The 25761-nt window shown below is 41.3% G+C and overlaps 1 protein-coding gene across 1 annotated transcript; it reads right to left on the bottom strand.

The window, feature by feature from the left end:
- Positions 1 to 3005: 3005 nt before the first annotated feature.
- Positions 3006 to 25761, bottom strand: spock3 (SPARC (osteonectin), cwcv and kazal like domains proteoglycan 3). The gene is made up of 11 exons (XM_054778579.1): positions 25612 to 25761; positions 25355 to 25477; positions 18124 to 18163; positions 16439 to 16547; positions 15803 to 15911; positions 13730 to 13838; positions 13435 to 13539; positions 13139 to 13360; positions 9800 to 9862; positions 9558 to 9695; positions 3006 to 7176 (listed from the first exon to the last, which is right to left on the bottom strand). Exons 2-11 carry the CDS (start codon positions 25475 to 25477, stop codon positions 7031 to 7033), a joined length of 1164 nt encoding a protein of 387 aa, XP_054634554.1. The 5' UTR covers positions 25612 to 25761; the 3' UTR covers positions 3006 to 7030.

Below are 25761 nucleotides of genomic sequence, written 5' to 3'. Positions count from 1 at the left end.
CAGAAGGGTCGGGGGGGGGGGGGGGGGGGGGGGAAATTGTCCAGTTTCAAATGCTAAATAGTTTACAGCCATTAAACCTGCCCTGTCCCTCTCCCTAATGTGTGTGCTGATTCAGCCACAGTAACATGAGCTTCCTGTGAGTGTGTGTCAGTGTATTGACTAACAGTGACCATTAAAGTGAACCGTCCTGCCTTCTCAGCAGCAAGTAAGAGTTGCACAATGGAAAGAGCTCACAGTGATGTTTTAACACTCCCAGGTTTACACAGTTTTTGGCCATGACTGTATAAGGCCCGTCCCACTATTTGAGAAGCTCTGATTTATGTCAGTTTTACCTACTTAAGTAGCTGGTGTTCATTTTGTGTACTAAGATAAAAGTAATCCTACTGCAGTACATCACATCACAACACAAAGTCAAATCAGGGCATTTAAAAAAGACAACTTGCGTCACTGCCACGGGCTTATCCGAAAAACCCTATTTCCCAACATCAAAAGTGCTTCCTGCAAATTGAGGCACTTCCCATCAGTGTTGCGGCATTCCGTCTCCACCGATTTTTCTATCGTTGGCCCCTGTCCAACAACAGGGTGGAAATGAACCTGTGAGATAGCATCTATGCATATTTCTACATACAGGAAGAGGGCAAGTGTGTGAACATGAGCATTTCATATTGACTCGGTGGTGCTTGCCAACAAACACACACACTGATATTACACACCATTAGACAAATGGTCAGTGACTTAGGGGCAGAGTTGCCAAGTCTTGCTTGATGGCAGCCATGTTTTAATCTCGCTGAAATTTTGCACGCTTGGCAATCCCCCATATTTATATACCAAATTTCATAGTGATTCCACTAAATGCCCTAAAGTTAAGAGGGTGTTTTCTAGAGCGCATTTAGCTGTATGGGATATTTCAAGTCAGTCCCGATTTATGGCGTTTAATAACAGCGCCACCATGTGGTGTAGTGTCAGAAAAATAGCTAATAGTATGGTTCTCACGCCGAACGATCACAACTTCCATTAAACCTTGCCAATATCCTGAAATTAACATCTGAGATGGAATAATGGTGACGGACAGCAGAGGCCGTTCTACTCCCTTCTCAAAGCACAATCACGCACTAAAGCCCCTCGCCTTCCACGCGCCGAATCTATAACGTCACGAGCACACCACCGGCTCGTTGCCGTCACGTGACCAGAAGCGAGCTTTGACGACAAGCCAACATATCTGAATTTTCGACGGACACGACTCACCTCAGTCGACATTCTTCTGATATTTTGTTTTATACTCCACAATCACTCGCAGGAGTAATTCCACTTCAAGTTTCTCGTAAGTAACTTTCTTCTTCTATGGTTACATCTGTGTGCGTGTTCACAGCGCCACACGTAGGTGAGCCTTGTGTATTACATGGTTTTCACTCAGTGACTCGTTCCTGTCTGGATCCAACTACCGTATATACTACATATATACCAGGGGTCACCAACGTTCTTCCTTGTGAGAGCTACTTTTACAAAATGAAAATGTCCAAGAGCTACTCATTTTTGTAACATTTATTTTCAGAGCTTATTTTAAACCCAAACAAAGCGACTATGCTTGTTTTACCAGAACATTAACAAAATGCTGGTGTCCACAACTCACATTTTGTATTTCAGAATGCATTTCTTTCTACTGTTCTTTCATTATTAACTGAAAACCTGAATGAAAAGCAGGCTTGCGGGCACCTCATGTGGTCGTGGGGGGCTACCTGGTGCCCGCGGGCACCACGTTGGTGACCCCTGCTATATACAGTGTAGACGCAATGAAAAAAGATGGACATGAAGGAGATATCTGAAGACTGACATTGAAAAACAGTATAGTCGTCTCTCGCTACATTGTAGTTTTTCAAACATGAATGAATAAATGATGACTGTTTTGTGGTTGACTGCGGCCTCTTATTAGTAAGAAAAAAATGCATATTTAAGCAAATTGTACATATGTTTTGCCCAAATTTTCAAGAGTGAAAACGGGTAACTGCACTAAAACACCAAATACAGTACAAGCCATAAGACCACAATTTGTGACTGTAGTATTCTACATTGGTCACTAGGTGTCATCAGTTGTTGGGTGACACTAGAGTCAGGGACTCTAGGTGACACGAGCACCGAAGCGCCAGACTTGAACAACCGGCTTCACAACAGCCACAACAATAACATCATAATCATAACAACACGGGTTGCTGCTGATGCCATAGCCCACAAGCTAAAACTCATCTCTGAACCCCCGACGTCACTTCCTGTCCGCCATCAATTCTGCTCCCCTACAAGGTAAACTGCCTTAAATGGCTTATTTTCTCTGATTATATCCGCAATATTGGGAAATACAAATGCAAAGGTGACTATAGATTGCTCTATTATTGTTTTAAACTTATTTCGAAGATCGTAAACAGGTTTTCTATGCCGTAAGTACGAAAATATTCCATTTATAAAGAAGGAATCCTTCTTTGTGGAAATTCACCAATCACGGTTGGGTCTGGAACCAATTAACCGCGATAAATGAGGGATTACTGTAATATAAAATACATTTCAATGTCGTTTATTGTCAATGCCAAAACTTAATGGCAGTGTTCATTATTTTCTTTGTGGCGGTAGCTGCAGCCTATTTAGAAATACATTGCCTGATAGGCCATAAGTCATGAAAAATTTACTTGTACTCCTCCTACATAATGCAGTGACACCGCTACACACACACACACACAAATAAACGCTTTATCATCCCCACCCCCCACCTCGATTTGAAGTCATGCATATAAGTGCTCTCATTTCCCCACTTATTGCGGTCATTTCGTTCCCAGGACAACACCGTCTGTATATTTCATAAATTGTGCTACTTGTGTTTTTTCACTTCTCAATGATAACAAAGCATTTCTCACTTGCCCTCTTTGTGTAAATTCCCCCGGACCCCCCAATCGGGAAGTGAAACAGTGAGGAGCCTGGAGTCATGTCAGTGAAGCGACATTAGTGAACACACAGTAGAGCAGTGGTCAATATAGCTTTTATTTCAGCAACTCTTATGCGCTGTAAAAAAAAAAAAGAAAAAGAAAATGTCGAGAATGGCTACAGTGTCTCAGTTTGCATGTCACCGCTTTTCAATTGATCGTTTATTCTTTATTGGAAGTATTGACAAAGAAAGGATTGATGAGAAAGCAAAATCAGTAAGTATTAGAGCCATGCTTTAGTCGAGTGGTTCTCAACTGGTTTGGCTCCGGAACCCCACCATCACCCTTCAATGACAAATTGGGGAAAATGTTCTACTGGAACTTATCAAATACGGTTAGCTACGGCTGCCGAGGCACACGCCTCGTGGCGGCACAGCAAGCTAATAGCACAGACAAGAAAGCGAGGTGCATTCACGAGCATCGGGTCATTACACTATTATTTTTGCCCGGGCAAGGCCCGGCCACCCACTGAAAATGAATGCGTTGTGACCAACCAGTTGAGATCACGGCTTTAGGCTACATGGCACGAAATTCATGTAAATTGAAGGAGATACCACTTTTGACTCATGTTGAAATCTTACACACACACACACACACACACACACGCACAATTTGAATGTGATCCAAATTACTCACATACAACAAATCTCTTTGCGGCTATGAATGCAAAGTATTCCTTGTTGGAATACAATAATATTAATGGGGAACAGTGGCGTAGTGTGGGTCGGCAGTGCACGTGTCAGTCAAATACAGTAATCCCTTGCCACTTCAAATTTCGTGGCTTCACTCTATCATGTTTTTTTCCAACCCAGGACAAGGAAGTCTCCCAACATTAACTTGTGATCTCATTTTCTCTGATTATATCTACTATATTGGGTAATATGAGTGTAAAGTTGACTATAGGGGTGTTACTTTATGTCCAGAGGGCTCTAATAAGGCTACAAACTGTATTTAGAAGGTTGTAAGAAATAAGGAATCCTACTTCGTGGTAGAGCTGCAACAATTAACCAATGAATCAATGATTCATCGATTGTCCAATTTATTGACAACTATTTTGGTATCTGATTGATCATTTTTTGATTTACAAATGTAAATATCCTGATTTCAGCCTCTGAAATGTGAATATTTTCATCCATGAAAGCAGACCTGTTATCTAGGCGAAACAAGATAATCAACATTTTTGCCACTTTTCTGACATGTTGCGGACCAAACCACTGTTTGTGTTTGGTTCAAATTGATTTGGGTCTATCGAGGGCCTAACCGATTATTTGATTCATCAAAACTAATTTCACATTAATTGATTAGGCAAATAATTGTTAGTTGCACGGAAATTCACTTGTCACAGTTGGAACTGGAACCGGAACCGAATAACCGCAATAAAGGAGGGATTACTGTATTTGCACAACCCCAGTCCAGGATTGAGTCTTTTTTTTTTTTTTACCCTTTTGGGCCACTGTAGTTCAGTAGTGCGGAAGAGAAGGAAAACAAGTACAATTATGACTACTTTTGATATTTTGCACCCCGGAGTGACCACTGCCTTTCCCTTCCCCCACGCTACAACTTTGAAAATGAACATCCGAGTACTGAACTGACCCCAGATCTGAATAATACCATCAACACACAAATCTCGGAATGGTTTACGCACTATATTAGCTCAGGGGTTTCTAAAAGTGTGTGAGCCCAGAAAACTTGAGGCAGACGCAGCACCTTGAGCAAAATAAAGAAAACATTTTTTTCTTCCAAATCTGCTAACTTCAGTTATGTGAAAAAGCAAAATCGTTTTTTTTTTTGTTTCTGGAGTGAGTGAGTGAGTGACCAGCTTGGCTGCTTCAGCTGATTAGCACATATGCAAATCAGGCATGGGAATTAAACTCTTAAGTAACACTAAAAAGTCGTTTGTCTTGTTTCCATATAAAGCTATCTTAACAAACGCTTGTTTTTTTTTTTTTGTCATTTCCTCTTACTCGGTGTTGGCTACTACTGTAGTAAAAAACATGTTCAATCTAAGCCGCTAAATAGCTTGTGTGCCTTAAGATGTCATCCTACAAGAAAACCTCTGCTGTAGGACAAAAAAGCTCAACAGTCATTCTTGAGATCAAATCTGCCTAAGAGCTCGTTTATGCGACAATAGCAAGTAAGCGAGGGTTGTTTTTGGGATTTTTTTTTTGCCATTTTGAATATTCTATTGCGTATCGGTGTTGTGGGAGAAATGTGTCTCAGCTGGTTACAGTAAATCATAAAGGTGCATCTCCATAAATGAGACTACCATGTAAAAGGCCCATTCAGAAAGTGAAACGTATGATTCCATTTTAATATAAGTCATGTGTTTATTTCTTAATATTTTTTAACGACTATATCTTACAAATGTAAAACCCAAATGGATCATTTCATAAAATAGTTCTACAATGATACCTCGGGTTTCATTAAATTTGTTCCAAAAGGTTCACGAAAACTGAAACATACCCATTCCAGAAACCATGAAGAACAAAAACCAAAAAAATTATATGGAATAATTAGTTTTACATACAGAAAACTACAACTATAAAATAAGTAAATGACGAATGGATGATTTATCGTTGATGCGGACTTCTCGTACATCCTGGCGAGATCAAAGTCAATGTTTCTCACCATCTGTATCAAATTGCTGGAACTCACAACTGTTTTTTTTTGGCCCCATGGTGAGTTATTTAGCAGTTGCACTCAATAAAAAAAATGCACAGGCAGTGAGTCAGAAATACGTAGGGTGCTTTTTTTGGCCGCTCGATTTCACTGAATGATGCAGTACAGGGCAGGCGGATTCATTTGCAACATGCAATTTCTCCGAAAACGAACATTTTTGATGAAACACACAAAACCCGAGGTTTGACTCTATTGCGAAACGTTCCATAATATAATATATCCATAATCAGCACATGACCTGTAAAAGCTTCCTGAGCTTTTCACTGGTCTTACTCTGATTGAACTCCCAAAATAAATGTACTTTTGCAGGATATTCATATTTATGAAGATGCACCTCTAATAATAATATATAATAATCATTTTACTCATAAAAACACCATTGTGTAAAGGAGCGGCCAAATTTCAATAACATTTAAAACGGCCTCTAGTCGGTTTCACTCCAGTAAGCGTCATCATCATCATCATCATCATGCGTCCTCACTAGAAAAAGGCACACCTTCATCTTCCTGATGAGCCTGCATGGCTCTGTGCAACACCTCATCTCTTTGCACTCCACCCTCACAAGACTCCGAACAAAACCATAAAATGCCTAACATCTACTGTACAGCATGTTCGTTTCTTCTTCTTTTTTTTTTTTGTGATATTTTTGATGTGTTGCTAGCTGCGTTTCATCTGTACACAGTTTTATATACGTCACGCAGCATTTTGACATGCTACAACAACAAATCCTTTGTAATCATCCAACAATGGATTAGAAAAATACACTAGAGAATTTTCACTCCCTCCAAAGCACTAAATCGGCCTTTCCTCGTAGCGGAGCCTTTTCAGAATTTTTTTTTTTTTTTTGTGTGTGTGTTTCATCTCCAAACAAAGCATGTCCGACCCTTATCTTGTTTTTCGGTTCCAAATGGAGATGAAAAGAAACCCTAAAGAGTGCAATATTATCTTATCTACATCATGGACATCCCACCTATTCACTGGAACATTAGATGAGGGTAAAGAAAGGGGGAGGTGGCGGAGGGGGGGTACTCTTAAATAGCACGCCTCAGGCATCGACACACCGAGTGGTGCACAAAGACAGGACACACTGGAGGACATGAGTGTCCAAAACAGGGGAAGGTCTTTGCACATGTGACCACATCCGAAGCACTGCATTGGTTGGCATTGTTTGGCCAAGGGAGCAAATGTCATTACTTTATAGTCAGGAGGAGAGAATGAAAGAAAAATAATTTGCTTGTAACATATGGATATTTTTGTAAGAATACACAGGGATTAGTCCGTAGGCTGTTAGTATCAAGTATCTGCCTGGGGAGTCACCTACAAAGGTGCAGTTTGACCAAACAAACAGTTTCTTTTAAAAAAAAACAACACAAATCCAAAACAAATTACGACAGATATTCGTCGTCGTCGTCATCCTCGTCATCCTCATCATCCATTCCAGCCTGGTCACTGAGGACGAACGAATCTTCATCGTCCTCTGCGATCATTGAGTCCCCGCTGCCGAGATCTCCTGAAGACTCGAGAACCACGCCTGCAGACACGACCATCAAGCCAACAAGTCACAAAGGGGGAAGATTCGGGATTTTCCAAGCGTGCTTCTGTGCAAGCGTTTCGTTTGAATGAGAAAACAATGTTTGCAGCGAGCGTGACTCCCTGAAGCCCAGCGGCCCAACCAAGAAATTAGCTGGCACATAACTGGCTCCATCATTTATTTAGGCTTTGTTTTTCGAGGTAGCAAAGCCGACCAGCTGCTGGAGGACAGATCTGATGCGGAGTGACATCATCGTTTGCCGAAATGTCAAACGATTCCTTCAAAAGTTTCTAATGATATGTGGTAAACGGATGATTCAGTTGACAAAATACAGTGGGACCTTGGTTTTCGTACGGCCAAACAAAGCATCCACATGTTGCTGACTCGGCCTTTGTGAAGACTGGATAGTGGTTCTTTTAGAGTTGGGGCACTATAGATAGATTCTGGCCAAGGAATAATTTTACCATCTTTTTTACGTGTGTGTGGTGCTTCATGTGTTCATTGAACGCACACAGAACGATGAACAACTCTGTATCCGTCTCCTTCCTTACTGTTTTCAGACACTGAGCTGTGTGCTCATGAGGTGTTCAAGCGCACTGCGTATTTCTGCTTCTTTTAAAAATTTAGGCTGGCTGCAAAAAATTGAACAATTGAACATTCTTCCAGTCATACAAGTGTAAAAAGAAGTTAATCACAGTAATATTAGAATGTTAAAACCAGGGATGCTCGATCGATCGGCCACCAATTAGTATCGGCCGATATCCGTAAAAAACACGTGATCAGCACATGCCAATAAACGCCTTTCAAAGCCGATCACAAAAACTGATCGGCGTGCTGCGGCAAACACTACAAGTGTGCTTTGTCGCATAAGGTTGCCAGACAACGGACGCACTTTGTCTCGTATTGCCACGAGAATCAACACTCGCTGTAAAACCTCAGTAGCGTCGGTTTGACAGCTTGACGCAGGCTACGCTAATCGATGCCAGCGTGTTTGATCACTCCCTTGTCAAACCTACTGGGTGTTCAACTTTTCTTGCTCTTTGTTTGCATGCTTTGCCTAGCTGTCACTGGTGGCAGCTAGCTAACCGCCTAGCTATTCGTCTCCGGACTCCAAATGTGACTTTTTACCCACAGTGACATTTTCTTTTCAAAACAATCAATGCTGTTAGTTTGGAGCTCGTTTTTGTCCCACGGGGAAGTGGACATCACGTTCACGGGGTACGTACTAACTTTTTTTAAGTGTCACTGAACAATTTTGCTCTCTTGTTGTCAATATACTAATTGCGTCTTGTCCTCAAAACGCTATTTGTGTGTGATTGTTTAATGAACATAAACATGTCGTGTGTCCAGCCTTATGATGGCAATTCTATCACAGGGGTCTGCTAGCTCGTCACATGATTTTGAATAGCACACAAAGGGTCAAACAATTTTTGCTTCAAATCTTAGTAGTTTTTTATTAGAAGTGTTGAATTCAGACTTTATCCCTTTTTATAATGACAAAATGACCACAAAATAGCATGAAGACAATCGGTATCGGAATCGGCAGCATAAAACCCTGATCGGAGAATTCCTAATTAAAATGATACATATTTGAAAGGTCCCCCATTATGCAAAATTAATGCTGTTCTCACAGTAGTAATGTGTCTCCCTGAACCTGTTTAAGCACCAAACATGAAAAAAATCACTTGTTTGCTCTTCTTGGAAAGAGGAGGTGCTTTCCGGGTTTTTATGACGTCAAACGAAAACTGTCCTTCATGGACATGATACCAACACCTCTAACTAGATGTGTATACGTCCACCACTTCATTGAGGACAGCTGTATATATATATTTTTTTAAATAGGCTTTGCTACACATCTTAAAATAAAGCTTGAATCTCTGCCAACTATCTGTCCGTCAGCTACAGACGGGGCAGCTGTAAGTTTTTCTTCAGTGAATAGGCTAACCTAGCATGATGTTTATGTTAAAATGTCATACGTTAGCACTGTAGCTGATAGATCAAACATGAATTTAACCACTAAAGGAATGTAAAAGGTTAAAGCTGCTCGTCATGCTCGTGGCGATCGTTGGTCAACTTTGCAAAGTTGCATCGACTCCCACTGACTTTGCACTTTGGCTAACACGAGACATTCAATTGGGACACGCTGGACTGCTTTGAATGCAAGCCTGCTAACTTCTTCTCTTAACACACCCTGTTTATGTTAGTCCTCCTTTTGGAATAAGTGTTGCATAAAAAGCCCAAGACATAGCAAAACACACACAACAATAGTTCAACCTTCAGCTTTTTGTGCACGGCCCTTTTTTCCTTTCCGATGTGCACGGCCTTTGAATTTGGAGGTTTCCACTGTATTGTTCTCAGTTCCCTCAGCTGACTTTACCTACCGCAGTCCGCAGGGCCATGGGTGCGTGAGCCAGCCAGCTCGTTGCCATAGCGATCCACACACCAGCATTGGCCGCTGCTGCTGTGGCACTGGTGCGAGCGATAGTAGCCGTCCTCATCGCAGGACGGCAGATACTGGCCTGGGAGCCAAAGCACACAGACAGGCAAACAAATTAGTGGAGGTGGCAACGTTAACATTAGTTTGTGTGTGTGTGTGTGTGTGTGTGTGTGTGTGCGTGCTTACCAAGCAGCTTCTTTCCCACTTGCTTCTTATTGATGGAGGACAGCTCAGCTTTACAAGGGGAGTCTGGAAGGGAGAGGAGGGTGACAAACTGCAATGTTTGCCTGGCAATGACAATGTTTCATTTGATGTGAACTTTGCCTCTCTGTGGGCTTTTGTGGCCCCTTTTGTATTTCTGCTTCTTTTTTAGGAGAGTGCTGCTTAGGAAAACACTAACAACTTTAACATACCAATATGTGGAGTAAAAACAGCAAGGCCCTGTTCCATTTTTTTTGCGTCTTCAAAATGAACAAAACCCTTACCAGTTCCAAATATGATTGATGAATACTGTTTTTGTTGTTGTTTTTTTCTATTGTTTCTGAGTACCATTTTTTATCACTGTTTGAGTTTTGAACTATAGAGTACTGAATAGTTCAAACTTGGACTATGGATACGACTACGGTTACATTGGACTAGTTAGACTGCAACGTATTGAGTTTTTGATAAAACCCCATGTTAAACACTTTCCTTTCATATCCATTCTACAGTCTTCTAAATATCGCTTTTAACATGATTACAGCCATACAGTCACCTTTACATGTGTATTACCCAATATAGTAGATAATCAGTAATAATCAACAATAATCAATAATATATTAGACAGAAATAATAACACGTTAGCAGTTCCTCGTTTTTTTCTGAACAGCGTACTTCTCCAGCTATTGTCGCCGGTGACTGTCTCACTAAACCATTAATGACACCTAGTGGCCAATGTAGAATACTACATTCACAATTAAAATGCTTCTTCTGCCTTGTGTTTGTATTTTAGCTCATTTACCAATTTGTTATGCTTGTAATGCTTAATTTAGGCTTAAATATGCTTTTTTGAATTGGCTGTAGGCTCCAACATACCCAGGCGATGCTAATGAGGACAAGCGGCATATAAAATGGATGGATGGATGGAATAATAGGCCGTATTCAACCACGTAAAAGTGATCATTTATTCATACATTTTTGAAAAAAACGCAGCCGAGATGAGGGCAAGATGTTCGAACCGCGATGTAACGAGGTACGCCTGTAGGGTTTCTTTTCAATCAGCCTGTTGAACCTGTCCCTCAAAAATAGAGATGTTTAAAGCTAGCAGAGGAACCATGAGAACAATTTTTGGACTCAGAAGTCACACAATTGTTGCTGTTGTTGTTCACTCTCTAAGTCTGGCTTGCTTGTGCGATGCTTTAAAACAGGGGGCCAAAACTCAAAGCCTACTTCAGGTTGTGGGCCGAACTGGACATTACCCCCCACCGCACCCCTCCACTTTGCATCTTTCTTATTATATATCCTGATTATTTTCAACACTGGTATGTTTCTGGTGAATGAAGCACACTCACATGCATCTTCAGTGCACACACACAGATGCTCGTTTGAAGTTGCTAACATGACAGGACATGCCCAATAATCCAGGCTAAAAAAATTGTAGATAATATGGTCAGATTTTGAGAAAATGTCTCATTAGCCATGACGAATAGATAAGTAAGCAGCCTACACACCTTTTATGTGTTATTTTGTACAGACACGGTGTAACAGTTCACGTGCTGCCGTTTTTAGTCGTGTACAGTTAAATTATTTAGACTTTTGGTCAGAATCTGGAGTCTGTGAGGCAGGCCAACGCGATGCTATTTTCCAAACAGTTCGGCGGGCCGGATGAAATTGCAGCGCAGGCCGGATTGGGCCCCCGGGCCTGAGTTTGACACATGTGCTTTAAAATATAGGATTTCTTGGTTAAAAGCGCTCTCCCATAAATTAAGTAAAAACGTAATTGAAGTCCGTAAACATGAGACTAAGCTAGTTACAGCACGCGTGGCGGAGGACTTTGCTCCGTGTGACATGCTGGAAACACGTGTTGTAAATAAACAAAGCCACGGGCGCCGGAAAGGGGAGAAAGGTTACGACATTTCCAGGGGCCCATGACTGACAGGGGCCCCAGTAAATAGGTAAATAATTTTGGTATCTGGTTGGGATTTTTTTTAATAATAGTCAAACAAAGATTAAAACAATCTCTTGTATTTGGTAGTAACCGTTAAATATCCACAATGATCAAAAGTAAACTTCCATATTGACTGAGCACCCCTCTATAGCTACATGAAATGGTTTGGTCCACTACTGCCTTCATCGTGCTTGCTAGCATGTTGCGTTAACCTACGTCTCACTAAGGTAATTTTTTCCTCCCATGGGGCCCAGCGTTCCTGACAGCGCCCCGGAACATGGCCTCAAACACCTCAAGCGAAGGTCACACCAAGCGTTCCACAAACACTTTGTGACGAGAGAAAAAACATTGACCCTCAACAGACCAAACCCCACCAGCATCGCCACGAAAGCACCTTGAAAGCCCATGAAGACGCACGCGCCGCCAAAGAAGCTGCCCTAACGCCAGCCGCAAAGAAAGGCCCGGCGCCAGTTCCCATCGCCGCAACAGTTCCCAAACCAAGTAAAACTAATAAATGAATAAAAAATTATAAATAATAGATTAAATAATAAATCAAAATAATATATAAGTAACAGTCCTTTGCCCATTGTCAATCATGTGCTGAAACAGTCCATTTATTGTCTGAAGTTGTCAGCACTGTTTATTAAAAGAATTATAAAAGATCATGTTGGGAATCGTCCAACGTCACTTCCTATCCACGCGTCCGGAAGACATTTATTGCAACACACAGGAGCACGAGTCTTATTCATGTCTTAAATGGGTTATTTTCTCTGATTCTATCTACCTTATTGGGTAATACAAATGTAAAGGTGACTATAGGTGACTAATATATTATTTCATGTCTAGAGGGCTCTAATAATTTGAAACAACGTATTTAGAAGATAGTAAACTGGTTTTCTTTGCCATAACTATGAAAATATTTCATTGATAAAGAAGGAAGCCTACTTGGCAGAATTTGAGTCATCACGGTCAGGTCTGGAGCAGGTTAACTGCAACAAATGAAGGATTACTGTCAATAAAAAAGTATGCCTCTTCTTCTTCGTCCTCCCACTATGCGTAAGATAATGCTAAGGAATTGTTCTCTTTTTTTTTTTTAATTACTGTTTCATGTAATTATTTTATTTTATGTCCGTCCTGCGTTCTGTGCACAGCGTGAGTGACTTAGATGTTCATTTAGGTATAAGTTCTGACTTACACCATAATAGGAGCGACAGTAGTTCATATTAGGAATGGAAGTCATTCGTAACCCGAAGACCACCTGTACCATGACATGGATGACCGTGAGTCTCCACAGACATTATGTAAGAATGTTGGGGAAGAGGAAAGGTGCATGCAAGAGCAACAACAATAAAATGTTATTAATATGAGTTACGCATTACCTGTGTACCTCTGGAAACAGCTGCACCATTCCGAGCTGCTGATCACTTTGTCTTTGTGCGTATCACACGACTTGAAGAATGCGTCGGAGCAAGGCTCGTTCCTGTCCAAGTAGAGGCTCTTGATCTCTGACTTGTCCAGCTGGAGGTCAAAGTTTGTGTCCAGGCGGGAAAACATCCATCCCAGAGGGTCTTTGCATACAATCGATGCCCCGACCTCAAACTCTGATTAGAAAGGGCGTGGATATATCATGTATTGTACAACAGACATCTGTATGTACTCAATGGCACCCACTCACTGTTCTTCTGGATCTTGTCTCTTTTGTGGTTGCCATTGTCATGTAGCACTCGGAACCAGTCTCTCAGACGACCCACTACCTCCTTGAGTTCTGGCTCGCTGCACACTGAGAAAGAACAACACTAATGATTAACGATGCTTTATTGTGCCTCCCTCCTTGCCTTTGGGTGGCTCAAAGTCGATGGAATCGCTGCAGCTGATCAATGAGCTTGAAAATGGGCCAGGATATCATCCTGTTCACGCGCCAGAGTATTCATCTTTGTGTGTGTGTGTGTGTGTGTGTGTGTGTGGCCTACCTTTCCTCTCTGTGGAGCTCTCTTTAGCATGAGAGGGGCAAGGACACACGCTTGCACACTTGACAGCAATCTTCTTCCCACTGATGCATGCCTGGTATTCTAACTTGCACTGAGCCAACGAGACAGGGGAAAGAGAAAAATGTAAGCGAACTGATGTGACCTCCGTGTTTCTATTTGAGGTTATATAAGGAAAACCAGCAGACAGTCTCTCCTTGCACACTAAATAATTGAAGGAATTTAATCCATAAATACACTTGACTCCCATAATATTTCCTAATAATGCAACTGTAAAGCCCAACACAAACAACAGGATTAGAAAAGTATCACGTCGCAGCCATCACGGTTGTACAAGTCCGTTTCATGCTTTAGTGAAGTAACGTATGTTTACATACAGATCACATTGTTATTTTTAGATTAAACGCTCCTTTTTCACCTGCATGACAAAAATTCAATCAACTTTTTTTTTACAGAGCACATCCGAGTGCTTCCCAAACTAGGTCACAAATAAAAACCCTAATAAATAATTAAAAAAATAAATAAATAATATATAACATATATAATAAAGCAAAATAATATATAATAAATACAATTTTAAAAAGTCCTTTGCCTATTGTCAATCATGTGCTGAAACAGTCCATTTATTGTCCGAGTTTGCACTGTACTGTATATTAAAACAATTATAAAAGATCATGTTGGGAATTAACCACCCTTTGTCAAAAATAAAATAAAATATAATCAAATAAATGGAGAGGCAATTAGTGGAGCAGCCATTTGTTAAATCATGTCATAGTACAACATTTTTATTAGTCGTGATGCTGCAGTGTTGATATTATATGGAGGAGTATAACTCATTAAAGACTCCTGTGAGAGGTGATGCACTGGAACTTCATTCGGCATGGACTTAATAACTGATTCATTAATTAACTGAGGAATGCATTGTTGATTAATTGTGTCTTGAAACAAGTCAGAACGGACTGCACTACTTTGCTGCAACCAGCAGAGGAGCTGTTGATTCTGTTTGAAATCGTCTGCTGCTCCAAAGAGGAAAAGACCTCTGTGGTCCTCTATGTTAGGATTGTCCTGGCAAAATGAGATACTCTCCCATCCCATTAAAAACAATATTTAATAATAAGAATGTTCTCTATCATCGATCAAGGAAATGTAATTGCGTTATAGAAATGTTGTCTCACCCCTACTATTTTAGGCTATGTCCATATGAACACTGATATTTTCAAAAACGTACATTTCTTCCACTCCGGTGTTAAAATAATGTACATCCACACGAGTGTACCGTAATTTCAGGACTATGGAGCTCATCCACTAAAATTAAAGAGAAAAAAAAGGTTTGCACATATATAAGCCGCACCTGTCCACATCGTAACATGGGATATTTCGTACACAGAAAGATGTTACACAGAAAGATTTTTTAAACTTTTGATTAAATGAATGCTTTTTTCCAAACAGTGCCGAACAGTGCGTAACACGGCTAGTTAAACAGTAGTCTACCAGAAAAGCCATTCATCCTGGGAATTAAACACACAAAAGTCATCTTCTTCAGCATCATAATTGAACAGCCTCATAATTCCTTCGTCACACACTTTGTCAGTCTCTCTCTTTCTATCTTTCGTTGTCGCTCTGTGTGTCACTTTTATCTCAAGTCAAATTTAGCTTGAGCTATCCTCTCATCACATAGTAGTCCAGCCTTTCGTTGGTGATAGTGGACAGTTGGCAGCCCCAGCAGTCCAAACAGAAGCTGAAGTAATTCTACCCTTGATCAAACTTACTTTAAGATATGTGTGATCAAAACACGATCGCTGCATAAGACTTCAAAACGTGATATTAGCGTCCACTTCACTCGCCCACATCAGTGCTTCCTGAAGCTGCACTCTAAGCATGATGTGGAATGTAGTTTTTAGCCATAAATTAGCTGCATCACTGTCCAAGTCGCAGGGTTCAAAACGTGAGGAGTGTTCCCAGAAGCTTCTTAAAGACAACAACCTACGTTTGCGTGTGGACGAGAGGCCAAAACACATACAATTTGCACAGACATGGCCTTCATGTGCTTGAGGGTACCTTGGTAGAGTATGTGTGTCCATCAGTTCCACAAACAGGGGAAGGGTGGACCACAGGGCAGGATTTGCACTTTGACCCCGGACTCTGGTACAGACTGGCATCTTTAAAGCTAGAGAACAGAATAGGATGATGATGATGATGGTGATGATGCACTGACATGTTCTTACAGCAATTTTAGACACCCGTCAGGGATTTAGGATTTCTGTGTGATTATTTTCTCATTCGATATCTCTATGTGGCAGTAATTGTGCGGTGGCTAAGAATGAGAAATGAGGTCAGAGTGGCGTTACTGTCCTCTGTCCAGTCTGCAGTTCCCCCCACTCCCACACACAACAAACTCATATTCAAGGCCCATTCACATCACTTGGCAGGGCTTTGTCTTGGTTGCAAAGCAGTACCAGTACAATGGTAATTGGACTCAACAGTCACAACCATGAGGGAGCGAAGCAACCAGTGCAGCAGTTGCAAACATTGGAAAAACCCGCTGGTGTTTAGTGCTTCCATGCATCTTAAATAAGTGCGAAGAAACAACACAGCAAGGTCGTAATGAAGAGAATCATCTTTCATTTGCAGCTTTATTATATGCAAACATGTGACTGTAATCTAGTAGTTTCCGTGTGTGTGTGTGTTGCTTACCTAACCCTCCTTTGGCTGACACAAGTGGCTGTTTTGTAGTCCTCAGCCACACACACCTTGTGGCGGCCACATTTGATCTTCAAACAGGGGTCTTTGGCGGGATCAAGGCCTGCATGCACACAAACGACCTCCTTTTAAGTGTGTATATTAATAGTTTCCTGTTTCTCCAAAGGGATTCATAGAAACAATAAACACCAGAGCAAAGAGAATAATCTCCACAGATTAAATGTTCGTTTTGTTCTTTCCAAAGCCCATCAGCAATTCTGTAGTCAAAGCATGTACTTTCATTTTCATCCTTCCAAGCTACATGGATACGTGTGAGACATCTGCTTGCGTACGTTAATTCTAGCCACTAATGTCTCTCTCACGCTGAACTCAAAGCCGGTTAAGCATCCTTACTGCTAAAAACAGATGGAACTAGTTATAAACGCTATGTCTGACCTCACATCAGCCTGAGCTGTTTGCAGGGCTTCTGCGTTCCCTGTGCAAAGATCCTTTAAACTGATCTGGTGGCAGCTGTGTACCATGTGCGGCTTGTTAGGGAGCTGATTTCAGATAACGCAAGTCTGAGGGGTGTGATCTTTATTGGCAAACGCAAGCCAGTTGCATCTGACCGCAGGTCTGTCTTTGGCGCATGCAGCAGAACATAGGCGCCAAGGTCTTCGACTGATCTGAGAACAGTTTGTCAACGACCTCTCCGCTAAAGAACCTTAGGGTAATCCCTGAGCAGCTTTGCTAGATTACACAGCCTCCATCCTCCAATGCACTCTCTAATGCTATTGTTTCCCTGACATGTCCGGCGTGGATGCTCCCAGGTTTGAGGTTCCAATTTTATGTGCTCATGTCCCTCTTGGATGGGATGCAAGTCAGCATTCATCACCTCCTCTTGAACAGGGGCAAATGAAGGTGACTGGAGAAATAAAAATGATGCTTCTGTTGTTATCCATGCTTATTATTAGAGAATCGGTCGTCTATGGCTTGTAAAGTCTATCGGATGAAAAACGGCCACCACTGGTGAACGGGAGATTTCAATTTGGGAGCAAATGAAGTGCATGTGACTGAGCAGCACGTCCTCTTGATTCCCATTAAGTCTTTCTATTCAGGCATGTTGGCTCGCTCCATGAGATAAGCACAGCAGCGCAACCAAGGATAAGAAATTAGATGCCTGCAGCCCTTTGCTACGCTCTCTACTTATTGCCAGCGGACACAAAATAATCAACAAGGCAATGTGATGTTCATTATGTTTTAGGCTGCTAAATATCTGCTACATTTTAATGAGCAAGCATCCTTTTTTTGCATGATTGCATTGTGTAGGTCTTTATCTCTTCTGCTGGCATTTTTTTCCTCTATGACTAGAACTCAAAGATACAATACAGTTAAACCGCACATTTTGGAGTGGGCTTTTATTGTGGCCAACCTAAGACACACCTGAGCAATAATCATGCTGTCTGATGATGTGAGGCGGATTAATTATGAATTACGGTTGCTCACTAACACAGATTTGTGAACAATATTTGAGAGAATTAGGCCTTTTTGTGTACCGTACACAGCAAAAGTTCGACATCTTTTGAGTTCAGTTCATGTGAGCAGAAAACAAGTGTCATTTTATGTGTGTTGAGTGTATATGCAGTCAAGGACATGGAAATGGGTGAAATCCCATCAACTTGTAAATTGTTGACACATACCTTGATCGAACGGCTTGGATGGATTCCAGGCTCCAGGCTCCTGAAACAAGTTCAACCATAATAACAATAAGAATACAGTTGAAAGAAAAAAAAAACATAATATAATCCTATATGAGCATATTTATAAATAGATGATAGGGTTCCATACAAACCTCCACTTCCTTTAGGGAAGGCATTACAGAAAGAGAAAATGGGAAATCATTTTAAGCAGGTTTTTCTTTTTCAACGCGCTGCTTTATCAACAAAAGTGGATGAAAGTCTCGGTGAGCATCAATCACAACTGCTCAGGGCATCCACATGCTAAGTCAAGATAATGGCGGTTTGAGGAGAGTCACAGAGAATCTCATTAAACTGAGCAGCTTCAAAAGGCAAATATTGGCTTTGAGGAGCATATAAAACATGCTATAAAACATAAGGTAGTTGTGTTTCATCTTTGTCAGACAAGTCTAAGCTACCGTGTTGCATTGTGCAAGCAGCATAAAGGCTTGTTTGTGCCACGTTAAAGCACGCATAAGTCAATTGTGCTTATTTTCCAGAGAGCATTCCCACTTTATTCCCCAACTAACAACAACCTTGGTTCCACTTGGTTATGTGACTGACTGTGTGACCGAGGCGCAAATGTGATTTATCTCCTGGCGCTTTCTAAAAAACGTCACAAGTAAAAATAAAACAATTCAGTCCAATTCAGTGTGAAGAGAAGACCTGTGAAGCCACCTTAATCTTAGGTTATTACGTTCATATAATTCAATAACACTGTTTTCTCATGACACAACACAAAATTAGTTAGCTTACAGCCGCATAGACAGTACTTATTTAGTTATGCACAGTCCCCATTCACATCTGCATAAATTGTATTCATTTAGTCATGTACAGTTGCCATTCAGCTGCATACGTAGTATTTACCTGTGTACATAGCCTGGTGTACAGGAACATGGATCATCTGGATTTTGGATCTTTTTTTTTTTTATACTAATACTTATCCGTGCCGCTATTGTTGACTTTGCTTCTGTAAAACCCACATTTCCCCATTGCCGGCCTAATAAAGGCGTATTCTATTGTATTGTACTAATTAGTTTTCCCGTTTTAACGCTGCTTCTTCAAATTGTGGTTTTCTGACCAATTTTTGGTTTATTCAGTTTACTTAATTAAAAGCTATTAGCCATCAGTCATCATTTCCTAGAAGGTTAAGCAGCAGTTACTCACATCATAAAGTATTTATCTCACCCTGTTGTGCATTAAATCACTGCAACTGGTCTGTGCATAAATGAATACATATGTTTGCCACACAAGGATGACATTTTAATGTCAAACCCCCCTCCTCTTTCCCTCATGCCTCCCCCCCTCTGTTATGTCAAACAGGGTCAGCTCTTGCGTTTTTGTTTTCTGCACTCTTATTACTGCCTCCTCTTTGTCCTTTATTGCTGATCCATTTTCACTGCACTTTTTTCTTTTTACAAGGTTATCTTACATTGAAAAGAAATTCAACAAAGGACGTCTGTTTTTTTCCATTTAAAACTCAATAGATGAAATTTAAATATGAGCATTGGCAACATATTTGTTGTACTGTGTGAGTTTGCTTTCTCCCTTTTGAGACGTGAGAACATTGAGAACATTACATTACAGAGGCCAGGCCCTTAGACCAGTCAAGACAATAAAACAACAAAAGTGCTCGCGGTCTGATTCCTTAATGGAATCAACAGACGCATGCAAATACACGCACGCACGCACACACACACACAGTTCAACAAACAACATATCATCACCACACTGCACCACAGTGCGTCAACATTACAAACCGTCAACTGAGTGGACGAATGCGCCTGAGTGCACACGTGCAAACCAGCCACCCGCTTTTGTGAAACCAGAGAAAAACCCAAATTCTACAATAGAATGTCTAATGGCCTCCCGAGTGTCCTCTAAAAATAGCATGTATTCACTTTATCTCTCCATCTCGTTCCACCTCTGTCGCTCTCTCTCCTTCCCTTCATTCAACAATCTCTCATCATGTGCACACATACAAAATGATGTGGCTCTCAAAGCCCATTAGCGCCCCTCCTCATTCATCTTGCATTTGTGATACAGTAAGTGCTCAAGAAAAATGTTGCTTTTAATAACCGCACCTTTGCTTTCATTTATTCAGACTCCCCCTATTGCTAATTGTGCTGTCATGGCTTCCTTCACTTTTTTCCATCTACTGTAATGTTTAAGAAACATGTGCATGTTTGCACTGTACTCAGCCCGTCTGGCTGAAGCACGCACCCACTAACATGCTCGGATCCACAATGAGGTGCTCTGATGTGGAAAAGGCCTCAAGGTCTGTACCTTTTTTTGCATCATTCACCCTCCAAAAGGCAAACAGCACATAGGAAAAGGGGAAAAGGGGAGGAGAGGCGGGTCTTTGACCTTTACCATGCAAATGATCAGGTCAGCCTGTCATGAACATATGAATCAATTCCAAATAATTTAGAAGAGGAAAGGAAATGCATGGATGACAGGAGACAGTAGGGTAGAAATGGTCAATTAGTAAGACCATAAGTATGGTCCAGTACAGTATTACACTGTTTTGACTACTTTGAGCCACCGTATTTCAGGTTGGTCAATGTGGAAGTGAGGCAAAGGCAAGGCACTAGAATATGTACACTGTGCACTTACTTTTAGAGGTTGGGGATTTTGACCGGGTAGTGCTGTCCGAAATCTGTCATTGCACACATACCGGACATCCATCCATCCATTTTCTATGCAGCTTATCCTTACTCGGGTTGCGGGGGTATGCTGGAGCCTATCCCAGCTGACTTTGGGCGGGGTACACCCTGGACCGGTTGGCAGCCAATCGCAAACAACCATTCACACTCCCATACACACCTATGGACAATTTAGAGTCCCCAATTAACCTAACATGCATGTTTTTGGAATGTGGGAGGAAACCGGAGTACCCGGAGAAAACCCACACATGCACGGGGAGAACATGCAAACTCCACACAGAGATGCCCAAGTGGAGATTCGGAGATTCCAGATTCAAACCCAGGTCTTCCAGATTTCCTGACTGTGTGGCCAACATGCTAACCACTCGGCCACCGACATTATGATTGCAATATTTGTCTGCTTTCCTTCCTTCCTCTTCTCTCCTTTTTAATTTTGAATTGCAACTACCGGTACTTGAGTTAGTCCCTCCCCTTCTGCTATATAGCCAAGATGGCGAGTATTGAGGGTAGAGATGCGTCCCATCATGGCACTGGTGCCGACGTAAATGGTAGAAGCCAGATTGAAAAACTAAGTAGATATCAGTGTCTCATTTTCGGTGCTAAATTAAAATAAAAATAAGGTTCATTACTGTCAAGCCAACTGTTTTACGGTATTACACTTGATGCATGCTACTTGCATGCATATTGATGAATTTACTACTTGGTTATGATTTTATTAATATTATTGAAGTAATTATTCTGTTCACCTTGCATGTCAGAAAAATCTGTAAAAACAAAATGGCATTGTTTTTGGACAAAATTGACAAAAGTACCGGTTTGGGCACCGTTTAAGCACCAGCATTGTTTCAAAAGTACCGATTTGGCACCGGTACCGAATAATATGTAAACCATATCCAACCCTAGGTAAGCTGCACACACACAATATGAGCCAAGTCGAGCGAAACAGCCGGATACTGACAGCGCGCTGCCTTTTGCCATACTTCTCAGTGTGAACACACTTATTCACTCAAAATGCTGTGTAAGTATGAAGGTTTGCGTATTGACACATCCCTAGTTGTGCACTCACTGACCAAATCTTTGTTAAAAATGTGGACAGATTAAACTGCAGCAACCACTGAATTGTTATTTTTTGTCATTTTCTTTTTATTACGTTTATCAAATTTCAATCTAATGTCTTATGAACAATACGCCACCTTGTAAGCCAGATGCTTATTCATGTTGCACATTTTCTATCATATATTTGTATATACAAAGGGTATCCTCATGTATTTGTGTAAGATAACTCTTCTACTCTCGAAACATTGCACACAGAAAGGCTGAACATTTGGCAAAACATGCACCCCTACTGTGTTGGCCGTGCTATTATTGTTCTGACACCGTCACCCAAAGGTTGTGCTGTAATTGAACCTCAGAGTGACCCCCATACGGTGAGCCAGGTTAACTTCAATGCGCTCTCTAAAACACCCACTGTAAATTTAGAGTGTTTCGTTACACGCCTTTAGGGGACTGACAGGCACAAGTGTGTAAAATTTGAGCAAGATTGGTGATAAAATATGGCCGCCACAAACAAAATGTGTTTGCAAGGGCACGGTCGGGACATGTCAAGTAACTGGCCATAAGTCATTGACCATTTGTCTCATGATTATGAAACTTTAGGACTTCATATGGGGAGCCATAAATGTCATTTACAGTCATGTGGAAAAAATTCAGATCAGATATGAGCAGCCTGTTATCTAATAAGTACGCTAAAACGGCGAGCAGAGAGGAAGCTAATGTGTTCCAATGAGTCTTAAAAACACAAAACATGCTCACATGGCAAGTACAACCTTCCCCAACAGAAAATCACTGTACTGCAGCAATGTCTAAAAAAATTTTTTTTTTTAAATTGAGATGCAGCACAGAGAGCCTCAGGCGCTCTCCTAACAGGACTTCCATTAAATCAGTGGCCAAGATCCTATCTAGTGCACTTAGCAGGAGGCCCACTTACGGCTGGAAAGATGAAAGTCAGACAGTATATGCTTGAGATATAACATTTAAATCACATTGAAGTCAAGGCTGATATAGATTGCATTTTCAGAGGTTTGGTCTGTAGTGTATGATTTTTCGAGTCGATGACTTAATAAACAAACAATGTTATGTCCAGAAAATATGAGTAATGTTTTGGCTTGTTAGCACTCCACGAATGTGTGAATCAGTTGCTAGGAAACATCTGTGGTTCTGTGCTGTGATTCATGTAAACAGGAAGCTCCTGTAGCATCACAAGCTGCCATGTGACAACTAAGAATGCTGTCAAGAAACACTGAAATGCAACCAGAAGTAATATTCTTGTGGTTATGAAGTCGTCGAGTATCTACCGACACACTTCCTCTACAGCTCCAGGCTTTCAACTGTTTTATGTGTGAGAGACAAAAAGCCGATCCAGCATGTTGCACGAAAAAACTACTTAGTGTCTCTTCAAAAAGGCAGCAGTGGGCTTTTAAGCACAAAAATTACATGGAATGTTGGCCTCAGCTTTTTGTTTGTGCCCGATTGGGTTTTTAAGGCGGGAAATACATGTTACAGAAGGAGAACCATCCCACTTTATGTGTGCAGCATGAAGGGTGAAGGTTTTCATTAAAACTCATGGATGTGAAAGGTATGTTATCGTGGGGAAATGTTTTCAAAGTACGGTGGTGTGCAAGTAGGAGCAAGTTCAAGTCATTGCTAATTGTCCGGAGGCAAGAGGCACACACTCTGCCTACAATCCACAGCATACTGCACTCAGTGGCCACAAGATTACCTACCATACCAGAGGATGTTCAAAACTAAATTTGCCATTTCAATCACTTATATTTAGGAAAATTCCAAACTGCCGGAATCATTAACCGTACAGGCAATGTTTCAAGTAACACTTTAATTTTTTTAACTGTCATAAAAGTGTAAAAAGAAGTTACAGAGTCTAATATTATTCCAACTCTCGCACAACACCAAATCAACTAGTAATGTAATGTCAAATGTTCAGGGATGAAACACTCGTGATGAGCTTATGTAGCAGTCAACATGTTCACTCAGTCGGCGCTCCTTTTCATCAAACAGCACAAAAAGATTAGACTGAAATGCACAGTCACAGAAAATCCAAATTAAAGTCCTTGGTTCACAAAAGGCTGCTCAATACCGGCTGTGGCTGAGAGTCCTGTCAAGCAAATAGGAATGGGGACAAAACAGGAAGTAGAAACTTCGCTTAAGAGAAGCAACACTTCCCAGTCTGGCATGACGTTAAAACACTCAGTGACACCGGACAAAAGTACTTGGACACTGCCAGAATTTGAGTATTCTTGCTTTATGGTAACTTCCGGTGGACATTTTTCTTCTTTTATCAAGTTAGTGTCTTACCACTGTGGCTCCTACAGAAAAAGTGTTGCATAAAGCCAAATAAAAATGCAAAACATACATGAGAGTTAATTCTTTGATATGGGTGATGCTTTGGGTGATATGCTGACGTCACAGATGACGTACAAACTTTAAGACTAAGCTTTTCTAATGTAGCACAGTTAGCCTCCCTTCAAGGAACATAATCTGGCTGGGGGCCCCCCCCCAAAAAATATTTTTGACTGATTTTCTGCAGCACATTTTGTGGCACATCGCAAACTATGTTTACTCACTCATTGTAGGAATGAAAAAAAATCATTTTGCCTCTAACTCAAGTTAGTTTTGTTAAAAAAAGAAAAAGTTTTTCCTTATTTTTCTCAAGCTGCTCACAAGTTCTTCTTACTCCTTATGCCGTGTTTGGCTTTCAACTGAACCTTTACTGCAGCTGCAATCAAAACCACTTATTTATTTATTTTTTTTTACATTATCTCATTAGATTATGCAAGTGTTCCTAATTATGTAGCCAGTGACTGTATTTTACTGAAAGATACAAGCATTATTTTACATGCAGTAAATATATATACTGTATACAGGTTCCTCTTTTGGTCAGCATTTCAAATGAACCCTTTGGTAATCAGGATTCTAAGAAAAAGCGTGAATCCAACAGTATTTGCTTGCGGTCCACTTTGCAGCTGAGCTCAATGATGATAGAGATGATGAGAGGCTGAATGCTATATACCATGACAATGAGCAGCAGCTCTAAGTGGCCTTAGGCATGTCGGGGTAATGGTGGCTGACAGCACCTTACTGAAAGCTGTTATTTCGACAAAGAGCAGCTCACGCACACTCACAGCCAGCTGATATAGACTTAGCAGTGTGTATATTAGACATTTTGTGAGGTAAAGGGCAAATGTATGCCCTAGCACATATCATACAGGCCTCATTCATGCACACTTCTGCATACGTGCATGTAATTAAGGACTATATGTATGTGTGAGTGTATTGAAGAGGCCTGTTTTTGTCAAGCAAGGACACACACACACACACAATGTATGTACAGTCTACAGCGGAGAGCTTGTGACACACACACACACACACACGCGCACACAAACCCACGACCGTGACGCACAAAGAGCAGAGCATGATCACAATCCACTCATAAGGAAAAATGGGAGTCTTACATCTCTGAATTTATCCCATCTGCCGGTGAGCCACTTATCGTCCAAAAAATTGCCACTGTCGGAGCGAGCCAAGACGCGTCCGAAAGCAACCGCGCACAAGCACAGCAAGGCGACGCTCTGCATCTGCGAACACACACATTGAAAACACAACACCGTCACGTAGATCCAGGAGAAACCGCCGCTCAATAATAATACGGAGACATCACGTCGACGTCATGTATCCATGTGGGTTGTTCAATAGTTCCATCCATGCCTACCTTGTCGCATCCGCTCGTCTACACTGTATGTGCTCTCAGCTGCTCTCTGTCAACACTAATACCAGCTCTCTCTCTCCTCTCTCACCGGCAGTCTGTGCGCATCGTGTCGTGAGCGCGCAGGACACTGTGCACACGCTCTGACAATCTCCT

Source organism: Dunckerocampus dactyliophorus, chromosome 6, assembly GCF_027744805.1.
Source record: "Dunckerocampus dactyliophorus isolate RoL2022-P2 chromosome 6, RoL_Ddac_1.1, whole genome shotgun sequence".
NCBI lineage: Eukaryota > Metazoa > Chordata > Actinopteri > Syngnathiformes > Syngnathidae > Dunckerocampus > Dunckerocampus dactyliophorus.
The sequence above is the reverse complement of the archived record's forward strand: the minus strand, read 5'-3'. Positions and strand labels throughout refer to the sequence as shown.